Genomic DNA, 18,738 nt, shown 5'->3' with positions numbered 1-18,738 from the left:
AAATGTTTTATTTGTTGCTTTTTGCATGCCTTGTCAAACATATTGTGCGTGTTTTACAAAACCTGGAACACAACCGGGATAAAGTAATGCTTGAAGCACAGACAAGGGTAATGTAGATGTGAAAGTTTGTACTTTACAGTCTGATTTCCAGGAGTTTATCTTGATCTCATGGGTCACTTTCAGATTTACTGTGATAAATGCAATGCGTCTGGTAAATTGCATGCTGACACTGCTAAATGTACAAAATAATTTTCTCAGTTTTTGAAAGTCTCACAGACTGAAATTAAGACACATACTGTTATTCAACAAGGCAGTAAAGCTATTTGTATAATAGAAGAGTTAATAAATAAAATTGTCCGTTTGCAATAAACATATGACAGGCAACTGGCTGACACCCAGCATGATGTAATTGTTGCAAGGGAGGAGACTAACACATTACAAGTTCAATTACAGACACAAGAATCTGAGGCAGCTAAAACAGCATATTTAGCTATTGCTAAAAACTCTCCCTAAATGGGATGAACAGAAGGGTATTTTTAATAACATGATTACATTTCAAGCTTGGGTTCTTAAAACTGTAGGCACTGTATGCAATGATACACCTGAGCGTTGCTTCTGATATAGCAAAAGTGGCATAAAAGCACTGCACATTAACAAAGATGAGGTTCATGGTAAACTGACAAACAGGTTCAACTTCTAAGACATTGTCAGAGTGAGTTTAAAAAGTTCAGACAACATATGTAAACAATTTTTCAGAAGTGCATAAGACCTTTAAAGTCAGCAGAACAGAATACTGACAAATATAATCTGGCTAGTAAAGAGTTAAAGCAACAGCAGTTAACTACGCTGATAAAAAAAAAAAATTACTATAGTAGTTAAACGCAGTAAAGACATGACGTCAGAAGACTGACATGCATGTATTTTCTATTCAAAAAAAGCGGCAAAAGGCAGACAACAGCAAATTTATCTCTTTTGTTTCTTACAATATTTTGTAATCGTATGATAGCATAACAAATAGCAAAGACTCCAGCAAAAACAGTATTCAAAAGTAGTATTAACGAATGACTGAAGGTACGAATAAGTGCTGAAGAAGTTATGGGTTAAGTGTCTGGAATGAACAGAAAGAAAAAAAAAAGTATGTAAGCTCAAATCTTTCCAGGCTGGAATGGGTAATTACAAGGAATGTTGCATAACATAAAATGTTACTGGTACTGAAATTTATAAGGTCAAGGAAACAAGATTGGTTGCCAGGCCAAATGGCTTAACAAAAATCCTGTTTGGTAACTGTAATAAGATGTGATACTTGTGCCCACATGTCATTAATAATCTGTTTGCAAGTAAATACTACACAGAGTACAGTCAGTACATGAGCTATGGTAAGCAGTTAAAATATGCAGGTCCCTTTACAAAAAGGGAGGGTAGGTAACAGCCAAAGGGCAAGCATACACTTAATTGTGTCTGAAACAAAAAAAGCATTTAGCTAAAGTGATACAGGTCCTTCAAACACTGCAGGAGGCAGGGTTTAAGGTTCAAAGTAAAAAGGTACAATTCATGTCATGACATGCTTTCTAGCCAGAAAAAAATTACCCTTTCTAGAGTAAGGACCAAAGGAAAATACAGCTTTTTGTGATTTAAAGGCAGCATTGGCCAAGGCTACAGAGCTAGTAGCTCCAAGTTTAACACGTCCCTTTGTGGTACAGGCAGCAGCTGGTCTGCAGCAGAACTTCTATACAGGTGTTTGCGAGACTCTGGTACTCTGTAATACCTGTCAAATTTTCTGGAAGGAGGTGGGAGGTCATCAGGAGTTAAACTGGATTCATGAAAGACATCATCAAACAACTCTAAGATAGGAGGGATGGCCAAGGGTCTGTGCCGGGGCAGCTCTAGAAACTCTTTTATTCTTTTTGTAAACTGAGGGAAATCAAGAAGTTACGTACTCACCATAACGTTCGATGTATGTAGTCCATCTCGCCTCACATTCTTACCCATGGGTTCGGAGCCGAATATCGGCTCCGACTCAGCCTATTTACTAGCTCAAAAGTCTCTGATTGGCTGGGCTAAGAGGGTATCCCATAGTACACTGCTTCGCATCCCCAGATCTAGTTTGCTATTGCATACGTAACACACATCCATACATACTAAATATCCAAACAAATTAATCAAAGGGACTCTGCATGATAAAAAAATCACCTCCAAATCTTCCAGGTAGGGGGAAGGCAGGAGGGTAAGTAAGAATGTGAGGCGAGATGGACTACATACATCGAACGTTATGGTGAGTACATAACTTCTTGATGTTATGTAGTCCTATCTCGCCTACATTCTTACCCATGGGACAGCATCCCTAGCACCTACAACCGGGTGGCTCATAGGAAAATACTCCTGAGAACCATGGAGCCAAATGAAGATCTGCCCCTGGAAACCACGTCCAATTTGTAATGAGAGACAAAGGTGTGAGAAGAAGCCCAAGTGGCCGCAGCACATATATCATCCACTGACAATCTAACCTGATAGGCTGTAGATGTGGAAACAGCTCTTGTGGAAAGGGCTTTAGGTGGAAAGGGCAGAGTTTTACCTGCTGTGTGATAGATGAAGGAAATACAGCTGGGTATCCATCTAGAGAAAATAACCTTGGATACGGGAGAACCAAGCCGGTTTTCGGAAAAGGAGACAAAGAATTGGTCAGATTTCCAAATCTCTTTTGTCCGATGGAGATAGAAGCGTAACTGTCTATGTACATCTAGTTGGTGAAATCTGAATTCTGCCTTGTTGGAAAAATGGGGAAGAAAACTGGCAGCACAATAGTGTGATTTATATTAGACAGAGAATCCACTTTGGGAAGGAATAATGGGTTTGGTCTAAGGGAGACTATCTTTATGGAAAATCAAATATGGGGGTTTGATGGAAAGGGCTTGGATTTCGGAGACCCGCCTCGCTGAAGTGATAGCTATTAAAAAGGCTGTTTTCCATGTTAGAAACTTTAAGTCGCAGGTAGCTGCAGGCTCGAAGGATGGAAGAGTGAGGGCTTGAAGAACAAAACTGAGGTCCCAGGGCATAACAGGTTGTAATACTGGGGGACGAAGCAATAGGGTACCTTTAAGGAATGCCATACATAGTCTGTGTGCCATCAGGCTAGGTTCGTTGGTCACGTGGAAGTTAGATATAGCTGCTACCTGAACTCTGATGGTGGCTGAAGCGGACCCCTGATAGAACAGTATAGACAAAAATTCCAAAACAGAGTCAATTGGAGCCATGTAGGGATCAATGCCTCGGGAATGAGCCCAAATGGAGAATCTTTTCCATTTGCTAAAGTAGATCTTTCTAGTGGATGGTTTATGAGAGGACGACAAAATATGTACTACGTCTGGCGAAAAATTATGACATCTGACTAAGGATGGAAGTGGAGTAGCCAGGCTGTCAGCCGGAGTGTCCTCAGAGAGGGGAGGGTAGAACTGTCCCGACATATGTGTCAGTAAGTCTGGAAGGGGTTCCAGAATCCACAGAGTATCCACAAGGTAGGGTTGAAGGAAGGGGAACCACACTTGACAAGGCCAGTGTGGGGCAATCAGAATCATCCTGCTTCCCAAGGATTGCGCTTTCTGAATCACCCTTGAGAGAAGGGGAAACGGAGGGAAAGCATAAAGCAGCCCAGAGGGCCAATTGTGAGCTAAAGCGTCCCTGGGTGATCCCCCCGGTGGGGGGATCAGCGAGAAGAAGTTGCTGCATTTCGCGTTGAGGGGGCTGGCAAAAAGGTCGCAGCAAGGTTGACCCCATCTGCTGAAGATTCGCTCTGCCACCAGGTGATTCAGGGACCACTCGTAGGGCATAAGAATCGCCCTGCTCAACTTGTCTGCTATCACACTGGTCTTCCCGGGATGTGCGTTGCCACTAGAAACCGTTGGGAAGCTATTGCCCAATGCCACACGTGCATGGCCTCCCTGTATAGTGGGTAAGATCGGGTACCTCCTTGCTTATTGAGATACCACACTACTGACATGTTGTCCGAGTGTATCGCAATAGTCCCTAGAGGGAGGACTTCTTGAAGTGCCTGCAACGCAAGAAGCTCTGCTGTCATCTCTATGACGTTATGTGCAAATGTATCTCGTGCTCCTGCCACGTGCCTTGGACCATCCTGGCGAGATAATGCCCCCCTCACCCTATCTGGGAGGCGTCCGTAGTCACTGTGGCCACAGGGATGGGTGGAACAAAGGGTTTTCCTATGTTCAAGTTGTTGGTGCACAGCCACCAGCGGAGGTCCTGCTTGCATTTGTCTGTCAATAGGATTGGGTGGGTTAGCGGAAGTCTTTGGAAAGACCATTGGACAAAGAGAAGCCATTGAAGAATTCTCATGTGTAATCTCGCTAACCGAACCAACATGATCGTAGCTGCCATGGTCCCTAGGAGTTGAAGAATCAGTCTTGCTTTCGCATGTCTCAGAGGCATCAGTGTGAGAATTTGTTGTTGCAACCCTGTGATCCTTTCTTGTGGTAGGAACAATCGCATTTGAATGGTGTCCAGCTCTGCTCCTATAAAAGTGACACGCTGTAAGGGCAACAAGGCAGATTTTTTCCAGTTTATCGTAATGCCTAATTGGTGACACAGACTGCTAGTAGCATCCCTGGTCTGAATTAGTAGATGCCTGGTGGGGGCGGTGAGGAGCCAGTCATCCGGGTACAGAAACACCTGGAATCCTTGACGTCTCAAGTGAGCAGTCACCACTGCCATACACTTGGTGAACACCCTGGGGACTGTGGTGAGACCAAAGGGCAGGGCTAGAAACTGGAAATGTCTGGCTCCCAGCCGGAAGTGTAGGTGACACCTGGATGCCCTGTCCATTTTGATATGGTAGTAAGCATCCTTCAGGTCGATGGAGCACACCCATACTTCCTTTCCCAACAATGGGAGAATAGACTGTAGGGTGACCATCCAGAATTTGGACTTGTGTAAGTAACGGTTGAGTTGACTGAGATCTAGTATGGGTCTCCGGTCCCCTGTTCTTTTTGGCACCAAAAAGAATCTTGAGTAAGTCCCTAATCGATCTGGTCTGAGGGGACTGGTTGGATGACTCCTTTTTCTAGCAGCCGAGATACCTCTGAGGCTGCTTGATCCCTTTGACTGGGTGGAATGTCTGGGATCCTTCTGATGGGAGGGGGTACTGAACAGAATGGAATGGTGTAACCTCCGGAAATTATCCTTAATACCCATCGGTCCTGGGTGATGTTTTCCCAGGCTTCCGGATACAAGGAAATTCGACCCCCGACTGGCTCCGGATAAGCACAGTCGGGCACACCCTCAGGAGTGAGAGTATGGGGAGCCACAAAAGGAGTCGCGGTCCCCAGAATTGCGGGGGCCCCCTCTGCCTCTGGGGCGACGTCTACCTGAATAACTCCCCCCCCCTCCTCTGCCTCGGTAAGGGGTTTCACCTCGTGCGGCAGGAAAAAACCTGTGTGATTTCTTGAACCACATCTTTCCCCCTCGCTGAGCCTTGGGGTAAGACCTAGACGGGAGGGAAAAAACGGACCCCTACAGCAGACAGGGTCTTGCCCTCTTGCTCGCACCTGGCGAGGGTGTCTTTCACTTTGGTCCCAAACAAGGAGGAACCATCAAAAGGGGCATCAGTGAAGGAAGACTTGAAGGCCTCCGCAAAGTGACACAGGCGCAGCCAGGCCTGCCTTCTCAGGGTTACACCTGAGCTGGCCGCTCTACTCGCTCCCTCGGCCGCATACAAAATGAGTCGCATGGACGAGTTCGCGATGGAGTTGAGGGTAGAAACCTGTGCGTTGACCGTTTGAGCCACCGCTTCAGGTATATTACCTGCAAGAGTATCTCCTAACTCCTTAAGGAGATCTCTCTGGAGCCGAGTGAAATGAGATAAGTAGTTCAGCGACCTTAAGGTGAAGATGGCCGAAGACAAGGTACGCTTCCCGTACTGGTCCATAGTCCTAGACTCCTTGTTAGGAGGATGGACCAAAGGGGAAGACTCTGCAACTTCCTTCTGGGTGGCTGCCGCCACCACCATGGCATCTACCGGGACTCCCTTTGACAGAAATTCTTTTCTGTGGGGGGCGGAGAGGAATTTGTTGAGGCGCCGAGGTACTGGCTTCACAGTGTCAGGGTTTTCCTACACCCTTCGACAAATAAGGTCAAGAAGTTCATCGAAGGGTGGAGACACCCAGGAGGCAGAAGGCTGAGCGCCAAAAGCCTTAAGGAACACCGACTCCTCCTCAGAAGGGGTCTTGGAAGGCCAGTCTCCTCTTTGTTTCAGTATCTCCAGGATATCGGAGAAGGAAACATCATCAGAGGAAGACTTGGGGGACCCTTCAGATTCCTCGAGGTCAGTATTGGAAGTGAGAGACTCGTCCTGGGAGTCTATGTGCTTCCTCTTGCACAAATTTCTTTCTGGGAGGTTCCTCAGGCACAGGCTCTAAGGGACCACTTGTGGGGGTATCCTTAGGGCCTGGTGCTCTGCTGTCCAAGGATAGGTGGGTGTCAGAAGCTCTTGCCGGAGTGGAGGGGGACGGAATGACCGACCTGAGTGACGTAGCTGATGACCTGGCCAGCGCGCTCCGCATGGCCTCGAAGGCGGCTCCCCCTGAGTCCGAGGACCGACCGGCCTCCAAGGCCATGACCAGGACTGGAGTCCCCCCAGCCGATGCATCGAGTGGAAGACTCTGAACCGAAAGATGTCCCGAGGCATCCCCCTCGGGCCCGACCGAGGAGACCCGAGTCTCGAACCCTGTGGATGGAACAGACATGGTCGGAGCCGAGGTCGGCACCGATAAACCCAGGGGGGGTATCGGAGCCGGCGCAGGAACATCACTCCGAGCGGAACATACCGGCTCTGACAGCAAGGATGTGCTCGGAGGAGGAATCGATGAAACAACCATAGGAATTGGCTCCGGAGATGACTGGGTCAGAGCCGAAAACAATTTAGCCAACACCGGCGACTGCAGGAGCCTCTGCACCACCCTATCCACATCCAAATCGGAAAGCATGGAGGATTTGGAGGAGATGGATGGAGACTGAGACCTTTTATCTGGTGAACCATGTCTGACACTCGGCGACCGGCTCCGAATAGGTTTGAGAATGATCGGAGCGACGCTGATTCGCTCAATACAGAAACCTCCTGCAGCCCCGAAGATGGTGGAACCGAGGAAGCAGTATCCAATATGGTAATTTTCTCCGGAGGCTCCGAAGATGCTGGTGGAGCCGGAGACCTTTTCTTGGACTTGGAGGACTTACATTTCGACTGGGAGCTGGGAGCCGAATCTATGGCCTCCTCGAAAGATGGTTTAAGCAGCCCCTTTAGAATCAATTTGTTTTTCCTCTCTTGGAGCACCCTAGGACTGAAGGCATGGCAAAAACTACACAACTCCTGTAAATGAATGGCTCCAAGACAGTAAACACAAACAGAGTTGTCCATCCATGATGGACATTTTATATCCGCACTTTGAACACTTTTTAAAGCCAGAAGGCTTATGTTCTTTCTGATCCTTAGACATATTCAAAAGAATTAACGACTTTGAACAGGTGCAAGCACACAACGAAACCACAGTTAACAATTACCAAAAAAGGGTGGGAAGCCCACCAGTTAGACAGTATCGCAGAGAAGAGCGAAGCTCTAAACCCACAACAACAACGAGAACACAGAGAGAGAACCTCTACCTTGAACGGTTCTCAAAAGGAAAATACACTAACAAACTGACTAACTACACACTAAGGGAGGACTAGGTCCTCTAACTAAAACGGGCCTAGCCCGTGGAAACTGTTAAGGATACCACAAAAAACACTACTAACACACGAACACAACTACTGCAGCAAGAATAGCTATTAAAATAGCTTTTGAAGTATGAAGCAACCTTTTTCTGAAGAGAAATAAGTCAAAAAAAGAGTACTTGGCCACAGCCAAGCGAGACCATGTCTGAGCTCTACAAGCGGCAAACGAGATCTGGGGATGCAAAGCAGTGTACTATGGGATACCCTCTTAGCCCAGCCAATCAGAGACTTTTGAGCTAGTAAATAGGCCGAGTCGGAGCCGATATTCGGCTTCTAACCCATGGATAAGAATGTAGGCGAGATAGGACTACATAACATCCTGGGATTCCCAGTGGAAATGCTCCCCGAGGGTGGGAAGGGCTTTCCCAAAGGAAGGATCTTCTGGAGGGGAGGCAGAATGAATGGATTCCTCTGCATCTGAATCCTCATAAGCAGTCAGAGGTTGTTGTTCCTCTTCAAAAACTGAATAATCAGACTCCTCAGAATCCTGTTCTGTCAGTATTTTAGGAGAAAGGTCTCTAGAAGTTGTGGCCTGACTACCCCTGAAAAGGGTGGTAAGATCATCCGCCATTTTAAGCATCTGAGCTTGGGGTGGTGGAGCAGGAGTAAAATGGTGGCTAGAGGTAGCTTTCCTAGGAGTGGCCTTGCCTCTAGGCCTAAGAGTATTCATTGTTTCTTGTCTAGATTCAGTAGTGCGAAAGACCTCCTCAAAAGCCGGTGCCTGCATTGCAGCTCCAGACCCAACCGAGGCAGAGACAACCTACGGCTCGGAAGACTAAGATAGACGTCTGCGGCATACTGGACTCCGAAAGGGTCTCAGCAGAGGCCTGCAAAGATACTGAATTGGGCATCAGGGACTGTGAAGGCGCCTCAATGAATCCCGGAGAACTGATAACCTGCTTTACAATAGAGTCGTCGGAAGGCTTAGCCTTGAGTGGTCTGTCTCTATCTTTATCCTTACACTTTTTCGGAATGTCTGTGGACTGTTTACAGACAAAAGCCATTTTGGCTACAATAAGAGCTCTACGACAAATGGTTCTCACGTTAGAGGTCACAGAACCAGCAATGGGGGACGTTGTGGTCTAGCCCTAAACAAGTGACGCAGTATGAATGGAAATCTCGGTGTGGTATTTGCTTTCCACAGGCGAGACAATTGTTAACTTTTTCCTGACATTGGTTAGTGCAAGAAAAAAGGATCCCCAACAGGGTACTTAGCTTTAGACATTTTCAGCTGAAATTCAAACTCTGGTTGTGACCGACTGGCACACTTGCAAACTGCTTCTGCTACGGATTCTGCGGCAAGAAAGACTGATGTAATGGCGCCGGGCCCGGCTTCCTCCCTTTATAGCACTGACGACTTGACGTCAGACAGCAAGCGACCGCAGCAGACGCAGAAAAACATTGACTCTGGTATTCGCACCGACCGACGGCTACCGTGGCAGGGATAACGCACAAGTGATGACCGCAACAGTGAAACATGAAGAACATTATACAAATCCTGTCAACTCACAATTTTGACAACAGAAAAACTCCACTGCAGGGGCTTAATTTCTTGTTATTCCAGTTATTAATGAGCAAAAGGTTAAAAAGCAAATTACTGACTTCCATTTCTCTGCTATCGCCACATAAGTAAAAGAAAAACTGGAATGAAATTAGATGAAAGATCTCAAACATTTAGGTCAGAAAGGCAGGAAGTAGGGGAGAAAGTTCTAAAAAAGCAATGGGAACATTTACACACTGAACCTGAACTAGGTGATAAACAGTTGAAAACAAGGTCCAGAGTTAGCTGTGGGGAACAATAAAAGTTGTGGAAGAGGATGGAAAACTGTGCAGGAGAAATCACAGACATTTATGTAAAACAAATATGGAGGAAGAGGAGGAAGGAAAAAAATAAGCTAAATACTTTTAAAACTATAACAACAACAGTTCCAGAAAGAGACTTCATGTCATGTTACCAAGAAACGTTGTAGTGCTACAAGACTTTTCCCAAAAGAAAGATCAGAAGGCCAGACTGATTAGTCTTACTAAATATTCCAGATTTGACTGGCTACCAAGGAACACAACCAATTATAAAGACAATCAGAGATGATCATGAATCGAAGAAATGAAAATTGCATTTATTGATGTGCTTAATAAAGAGCTATCAAGTATTTAAGTCGGTCAGTGTGGAAAAACATGTATAACAAAATATATATTTAGAAATAGTACATTGTATAACTAAGAAAAGGGAATGTAGCAAATGTTAATGCCTAGCTAGAGAAACAACATGCTCTGTGGTACACTTCTTTCTAAAAGCAGTTACAGTGAATATCTCACTGAGGCTAGTAACATATCCACAATGTGTGTTTGTTGACTGAGTATCCCGATAAATATTGAAGTCATATATGCTTGACCCATTAACTTTGGGGAACCCCTGGTGTAGCATTCTCACTTTGGGGCATCAAGTTCTGCTATACTCAAAAGGAAGCCTGTGAAGTTGACTCCCTAGATCCACATGTTACTACCAACCTCCACTTGAGGACTCAAGAGACTGCTCCCAAGCAGCAGGCTAGTTATTAGAGAAATCTGCCTGTTTGATAGGCAGAATGACAGTGCTGACATTCCAGGTTGCACTCAAAGAAGCTCCTCTCACGGGCTCTTTGTTAACTGCCAAGGCAGAGAATGGGTTCAAACTTCATTACAAATTAGTCAAAAAAGGCCTCTCTCAACACATGTACTGTGACACCGTCTGGGGAATAGCCACATCACCAAAAGGACATGAAAGATGCTTTCTCTGTACACTTCACATTCTTGTGTTCTGCCAGCAACATGTGACCACATGACAGACCCAGTGTTCTGCCAGCAACGTGTGACCACATGACAGACCCAGTCTTCCTTACCAATCCTCTTCTTTGCACTCGCAAATGCAGTCATCGTGTACATAAAACAAATCTGGCAACTCTTCCTGCCACGTCTAGATGGTCAAGCTGAAACTCTAGCACTTGTGTCAGAGCCTGATGTACAGTTCAGCTGTCCAGCAGTATAGGCAATAACACTGCACATGCTAGCTTCTGGAATGGATAGCCACATAACCATTAAAATTACTTAAATGCCTGTACTCCGTACCTAGAAAATTTTAGATTGACAAAGAATCAAACTGTGAAAATGTCAGAAGATTAGTAGTGGGTGTATGGACTAGATGCTCTCTTAGTCTGGAGCATGATGTCATAGTATGCACCAGTGGAGGACACCTCAAAGAAAGACAACGGAACTGATGGCAGTAGGAGAGGACAAAATCAAAGATAAACTAAAAAATATTAACAATATCAGATCAATGAATTCATAAACAAGCAAGAGTGCACCGGGGGCAGGAGCTCCACTTATCAGAGCAGAACACTGGCAATCTCCATAATCATTACAGACTCAAAAATAAAACATGTACTAGAAGATAAAAGAAAAGGATTCGGCTTCTAATGGACAACTCTGCGTCCTCACTAGGCTGGATGATGGTGTACAAACTACTCTTAGCAGCTGTTGAGGGCACATCACTGCACTGCAGGTCATAGTGGGGACTGAACAATGACAAGTATTCTGAAGTAACTAGACACTCATTTTATGGGAAGGGGTAAGTGGAAGAGTACAAAAGACTCCTATAGCAGGTACTGGAGACATACCACTATACTTCAGGAAGGCCAAGGACAAAATAAAAATATAAACATGCTGGCATCACTAGACATGTACATTCAGAAAAGGCGGAAGGTGAAGTATTAAACAAAAAGAAAAAAATATCTAGTAACTGTGTTGGGCTGCCTATCTAGCAACCAAGCAATGCATCAGCCTATGAGCCACAGCTTGTTTTTTACAGACGGAAAAATATGTCAAATGAAATACACATGTAAACTAAACATCAGCTCTTCACCTATAACAAGGAAAGTAACCTGCTGTGGAAACAGGGTAACTGGGAGCTCAACAGCTGTTGGAGACTTGTGAAAACTGAAAATTATTCCAGAATGCCAATGCAGAACGACTGAAAGAGAAATGGCATTTACTAACTGAGAAGGACTGCCTAATCTACTATTTTATCTACCTAATAACTAAACCGGGATTTCTTGCCAATCAACAAATAAAGATCTACTTCTTCCGAAGTCCCAAAACATACACACACACACACTACATTATACAGTGCCATGCATTTTTTAATTTCCATGTCTTTGAATCCATAGCTCCGTCAGGAAAGAACACATCAACTAAATTTCTCAGTATAAAAACATTTACTCTTACTGCCTCTGACTTGCCCTCCTTCTCAGTCTTAACAGCAGACTGCAACCTGTTTTATCCTCTTACATGTCTTTCTGAAAGGTACAATTCTTTCCTTAAGTGCTTCACATTTTCTATTATCCATGTCCCTTACTCTCCTACTTAATACATGTACTAATCTCCATTACTTGGTGCGAGTGTGTGTGGGTGTGCTTTCTTTGAAGGTTGGGTGCTGGGCTGGCAACTCGACACTGTAAAAATTTACTGCCAATCATTAGCAGACCGGAGTTCCACTGTGATGACCCCTAACTGGGAAAAGCCAAAAGACAGTTTTACTAATCTCCATTACTTCTCTCTCCTCACATTTCATTATATGGACGGCATCCATTCACATCTACGTTTTTGGAAACATGAAAACTCTGGAAATGAATGCATCACTATGGATGGGACAAGGGGCTTATCAACCATCTGTAGAGAAGAAAAATAACTTCCTATTTCCTCTTGGGAGTCATGTAGTAGCACAACCTTCTACAAATCAAAATGTCCTTACTTCTTTCTACTTGGCACTCCCCCCACACACATATACCACAATGACATCAAGTGACAGAGCACTGTCTGAACTTCTCATTACGTCAATTTTTCCCAATTTCAGATAAGGGACATATACTGCAGTAACTGTTATGATGTAGAGCAAAGACTACGTCCTTTCTTTGACACTAACCTCTAATACAAAGCATTCCCACCAAGGAAAATGCAGCAGCCTTAACATTTGGTCAGTATGCATGCCAACACATGTTCCACTCTGACCACAAAGATCTAGTCTTCTGCTCTGCCCTTCGGTTTCAATGTAGTCTACTTTAGGTCCCTCCCTCAATAAGAGAAGAGCTGTCACCTAGGTGAACCCTTCCCCCATTCCCCTTTTATACCCACTCAAACACACACACTTCCAGTCATTCTTCTGTCTGGCACTTGGACCACTATTCAAACCTATGTCAGAGAAAATGATGGATGCCTTCCTCCCACAGCAATGAGCTACTTTTTTCCTACTAATTTTCTACTGCTGTCCCGTGTCTTATCACTATCAGTACAATCCGTCAGATATTGCTCTGTTTTTGTGGTCAATAAATTGCCAAAAATTACAATGTCCTCCCAAGGACTTCTGTTGCAAAAGTGAATTACACTGCTGTAATATAAGCTGCCACACATTTAACAGTACATTCAACACTACTGGGTCTTTTCTCAAACTTTCCATCCTACACAACACATACACCAGTCCTTAGACACTTACAGTTCGGCAAGCATTTTTTCCCCATTTTCTCTGCAGTCTCATTTATACAGACATAAAAAAGTCGAAGAAATCTGCCTCTTCTACTGACCGTGGACTCCAGTCACAAATGCTACTAACTAATGTGCATATTATAACCTATACATTATCGATATTATTAGGATAAAAAAAATCCACACTTGCAATCGCATACTGTTACCTGTGAATGCATTCATAAATGTGGAAAGTGATCGGTTCAGCATTTTAAAGAAAGGATCTCTACATGGATACTTTTCAGATCCACAGAGGACAGTATGCTCAAGAATGTGCGGCACACCTGTGCTGTCCATTGGAGTTGTGCGAAACTGGACACTGTAAAGAGAAAAACTGTGTAAAACAATGTCACAGCAAGACACCATTTCATTAACTATTTGCGCTTGTGGAGGGTTTTATACATTTGCCCTTGTGGAGGGTTTTACACATTTTTACCTAAAAATGTTTAGGAAACACAAATAAACATTCCCATTATGCAGCTAACCTGATAAACGACAGAATGCATATATACTTGTTTATTCGTCTGTTAACTGGGTAAGTGAACTAGTGTATGTGCAGAGACAATTTTTAAACATAATCCAAAGGCATGACACAAATGTTGCATTTAAACACAAAGTACAAAAAAAGTAATTGTTTTTCCTAGCAGTGGTACTTTGTGACAAAGATGCACCAGCAATATACAACACTGGGAGAACCTGGAAAGAAACTCAACAGCATAACACTTATACTAGGCATTCAAAGCCGCCTGATGCATTGAATGCAGATACAGACATCACGTTACCAAGTACAACACAATATGCAATCAAAGTATGAAGCTATACATTATACACTAGGATGATTTTGTAGAATATAGATATAGATGAGCAAATGTAAAAAATAACAGTGAAGCTCCCATGTAAAAGCAATTAAAAGTAATGCCTTAACAAAAACATGTTCTCCTAACTTTAAAATGATCTTTTACAGAAAAAGTTCAATTTCTGTCAAAGAGCAATGTGGAGGTTTTCTTTCCCAAAGGAAATTATCTGCATGGGATTGAGAACAGCATTTGACAAACCTCGAGCATCAAAAGTCTATAAGAGGTGCAGTAGGAAAGATATGAAGCATTTGGTAATCAAACTAGAATTTTAGGCAGTTCAGCTCAAGCAAAATAATGGTTTGGGTGCATGGAAAGTGCACCGAAAGCTGGCTGACTGTTGTATCCTTAGTAAGATATAACCCATATAGTAAGGCTACTACAGCAGTGATCCATATGAAGAACATCTTGGGTTAGGTCTCTAACAGTATTGCAACTGGCCAGCTCGGATTTTAGTATGTTGCCAACACGGTGCTATGATTTAACGCAAGTGCCACTGAATACATGATATGAACCCAATTAAAATACAAAAAGGAAAAGTATATACCTCAATAGGGCAGTAATGAACCTGTATGAAGCAATTCCAGAACAAAGTATCTTTGCAGGACACCAACAAAGACCTAAACAAACCAAAGGACAATGAAGAAGTACTAACCAAAATCAAAAAATGCTGTGCGCACGATCCTACACAGACAAAATGTTTATTAAACAATGCTAACACTTTTGTCTCTAGTACAATGAAATGTCCTCAAACATGAAGAAAAAACATATTCCGGTTTAAATACCCAGCCCTAAATAACCATGCAAATTAAACATATAAAAATACACAACAGAATATAAAAAAGTTCAGATACCTTTAAAAACACTATAATATTAAATAATTAAAATTCTAAAGCTAACATTTCAAGGCTTTTAATTTCAAAATACTTTGAATGGAAATGAAATCATTTAACTTTATTTGTTGATCTGCAATTAATTTTAACTATCACATAAGTTCAGGGTATTCAAAACTCTCTCAATCCATGGCACATCTCTAGGATTTTCTAAAACCTTGTAAAGCACACAAAATGTAAAATTTATGATCAACATCATGTTGTAAATGTCTAAACAGTGCAATACTGACATTGCCTTAATACTGTACGGGAGAATCCCCTCAGTTTTTCACACGCAATATGCTGGACATTGTTTACTCTCAACAACGTAAATAACCCCTTTTTGTCCCACAGTTCAAGTATCTCTAGACCTACACTTTAACACAATTTATCCTATTTATGTCACCTTTTGCAAACAACATTTTTATTAAATTATCATGTGTGACACAGGCAATCTTACATTTATATAAATGAAAATAAATCAGAGTGGCAGAATCTCAGTTGCAAACATTAAACCTTACAAACTGTAACACAACTGTAGCTGCAAACATTATACATCACTTTTAGCATATCTAGCCATTGCCAGTCAGCTACTACATAGCTCATTCCGATCCTGCCTTCTTTTAAACATTGTTCATCCTCTGCATGTAGTGGTCCTACATTTCCCATTTTACCTGTGTAATTTAGTCCTATCCTTTTTAAAGATCACAGTTCAAGTTGTTTTATCTCTGTTACTATCTTTACTTTTAGTAAAGTTGGTTTAGACTTCCATTTCTACTTTCTAGTAATTACTTTTTTGGCAGCCATCATAATTAGACTCAGCAAGGCCTTGCTATGTCTAGGTAATTCCAACTGTGCATCACAGCTCAAAGAAATCATTTCCCTAGTCACTCCAATTTGCTCACCCAGCATCTCTGACAGAGCAGACTGTGGGGAATATTTAAAGTCAGCCAGCTCATTACACTTCCAGAAAATACGTTCCCAGTTACTTTCTTCTTCCTCATCACATCTCCACCATTCGCTGTCTACCGGAGGAAAGACTCTTTGGAGCCTGCTTGGGGTACAAAAATATCTATGTAGACACTTCCAGGCAAAGATACCAAATCTTCTAGATTTTGTTGAATACTTGGGAGACACACATATATGCCCCCATTGTTTCTTTGTGGACTGCTTATCCAATCTCGCTTCCCAATTCTTCCTAAACCCTTCTGATCGATTCTTATAATTATAATGCAATATTTTATATACTCTACTAATTATTCCTTCCTTAGTGGCCAATTCTGTTCTAGATTCTACTAAGAACTTTACCAGTGCTGGTCTTTCCTTTAGGAAACTCCCTATTTCTTTCTCTTTGCCTGTACTCTTGATATCGATCCTTGATGGAAGGCAATCTCTAACCTGCAGTCCAAATAAGTTATTGGCATCTTCCCATTCTATTACCTTTCCTTCTCTAGTTATTTGCTCCCAATACCTTGGTTCCTTTGCCAGTTTTGTCAGATATACTCCTGCCCCCCTCTTACCTATTGTCTGTATCCCTAATTGCAGTCACCCCTATCAGAAGACTCTCCTATCTCCATTCCCTTACCGACTTAGTTCTTGGAATACATTCTGCTACTTTATAAATATAACATTCTGTATGATTATTGTTCTCCTTAAAGATTTGCATCCAAAACTCCAGTATTGCCCTGTTACTTGAACGTCCCCATGTTTCTTCATTAACTCTTTCCATTTTGAGTTATAGCTTTCTGCTTGTGCTATGCATAGGATATTTAACGGTGTTGCTCTGAAATGCCCCATTCAAATTGGGTAATCCCAAACCACCCTGTTCTATTAGAAGAATAAGGTTATCCCACTTGACTCTTGCCGTCTTCCCCTCCCAGATAAAATGCTTCAACTCTTTATTAATTACTATCCACAACTTCTCCTATGGCTGATACAATATGCCTGACCTGTGTATAAGACTAGAGTGACTAAAAACATTTTAACTGCTTGTATCTTAGTATCATTATCCATATGACAAACCTTCCATTTCTCAATTTTTGTATTATCTTTTGTTTGATCTTTTCCACATATCCTTAGCTGCCCCTCTTGGGTTGCACTTGACAATTTTTCCAAGGACTGTTTAAAATCCCCCCCCCCTACTAATGAACCTCGAGTTCTTACCCAAATTGTTACATATCTTTCCTCCACCAGCTTAAACATTCCAGTCTGAAATAATGATATTCTATATTTCTTTACTACCTAAATTATGCATTAAAATCATATATTTCCCATATCCCTTTCATTAAATGGCCCAAGGCAGAAATTACAGGTTAAAATACTTTTACCTTCTACCAGTAATGGAACATAAAAACAACTATTCCCTCTTTTTTGTTACTTCAGCAGACAGCTCTTCCAGTAAAAACACCAGGATATCTCCCTCTAATCATCATCATAATCATCAACGCTTTTCCCATTTTCTACATGGGCTCGGGGTATCGTGTTAACTGTTGCCATCTCTCTTGATTCAACACCACACTTCTGCCTTTTCGACACTCATGCCTGACTGTCGTAGATTTCTCACAATCCACCCAGTTCTTTGCTGGAGGTCATTTCCTCTTACCTACTTCCTATCTGCCCAAAATCTTCAACAGATTGCCTTCTGCTTTTCTGCACAGGTCCAAACCACCATAATCTGTTCTCTTTAATCTTTTCTGCAATTGGAACTACTTTGGCTTCTGCTCTTATGTCCTTGTTTCTTTGTCTGTCCCAATGTGCATCCTACTACCCTTCTCAGGCACTTAATTTCCATCACCTCTAACTTAGTCTGCTCTACCTTTACTGCCCAGGTTTCTGTACCTTACAGTAGTACTGGTCGCACCATTGTATTGTACACCTTACTTTTCAGCTTCTGTGGCATTCTTCTGTCATTCAGTACACCTGAGACTCTATGCCAGCTGGCTGCAGCCCCTCTGATTCTAGGTCTGACCTCCTCAACCACCATTCCCAGATACTTGCTTCTTCTGATTTCCACAATTTGTTGCCAATACCACTTATCTGTGCCTAGTTTCATCCCATGTGCCTTCAGGTTTGCATTCCATTCTCCTATTCTTTGCTGAAGTTCTTGCTCGGAGTCTGCCTATAATGCCACATCGTCTGCATATAGCAACTTTGTTGATCTTTCTCCTCCAATCTGCTTGCTAATGTAGTCCATCAGTAGTATGAACAGCAGTGGGCTCAGAGATGAACCTTATCACACATGCACTCTCACTGGGAACCCCTCTGTGAGACCAAATACTGTTTGTACATGAATCATTGGGTCCTTGTAGATAGCCTGCACTAATTCTACCAATGTTTCTGGGATTATGAACCACTGCAGTACTGCCCAAATCTGCTTTCTTGAGACCTTGTCACATGCTTTCTCCAAATCTAGGAATGCCCAGTTGGACTCTTTCTTTATCTCTAGCTTTTTTTTAATTACCGGTCTCACTCCAAACATAAGTTCAGTTGTGCTGCATCCTGATCTGAATCCAAAGTGCTCATCTGCCATCTTACTTTCTTCTACTCTGCGTATCTGTTTATCAGTCACTCTCACCAGAACTTTCCTGCAATGTGACAAGGGTTTGATGCCTCTGTACTGCCCACAGTTGTGGATATCTACTTTCTTCTTGCACAATGGCCTGAGTATGCTTATTTCACAGTCATCC

At 42.9% G+C, this 18,738-nt stretch overlaps 1 protein-coding gene across 1 annotated transcript in view; it reads right to left on the bottom strand.

Annotated features, from left to right (window-relative positions):
- Positions 1–18,738, bottom strand: part of PITRM1 (pitrilysin metallopeptidase 1) — a 1,418,909-nt gene that overhangs the window by 1,209,587 nt on the left and 190,584 nt on the right. Inside the window, exon 4 of the mRNA XM_044064598.1 lies at positions 13,494–13,645. Coding sequence (XP_043920533.1) covers positions 13,494–13,645 — 152 coding nt within the window. The remainder of the gene's footprint in view (positions 1–13,493; positions 13,646–18,738) is intronic.

Source organism: Protopterus annectens, chromosome 3.part0 (genome assembly GCF_019279795.1).
Source record: "Protopterus annectens isolate FY-2018-M chromosome 3.part0, PAN1.0, whole genome shotgun sequence".
NCBI classification, from domain to species: Eukaryota; Metazoa; Chordata; order Ceratodontiformes; family Protopteridae; genus Protopterus; species Protopterus annectens.
This window is presented reverse-complemented; position numbering and strand designations above follow the sequence as displayed.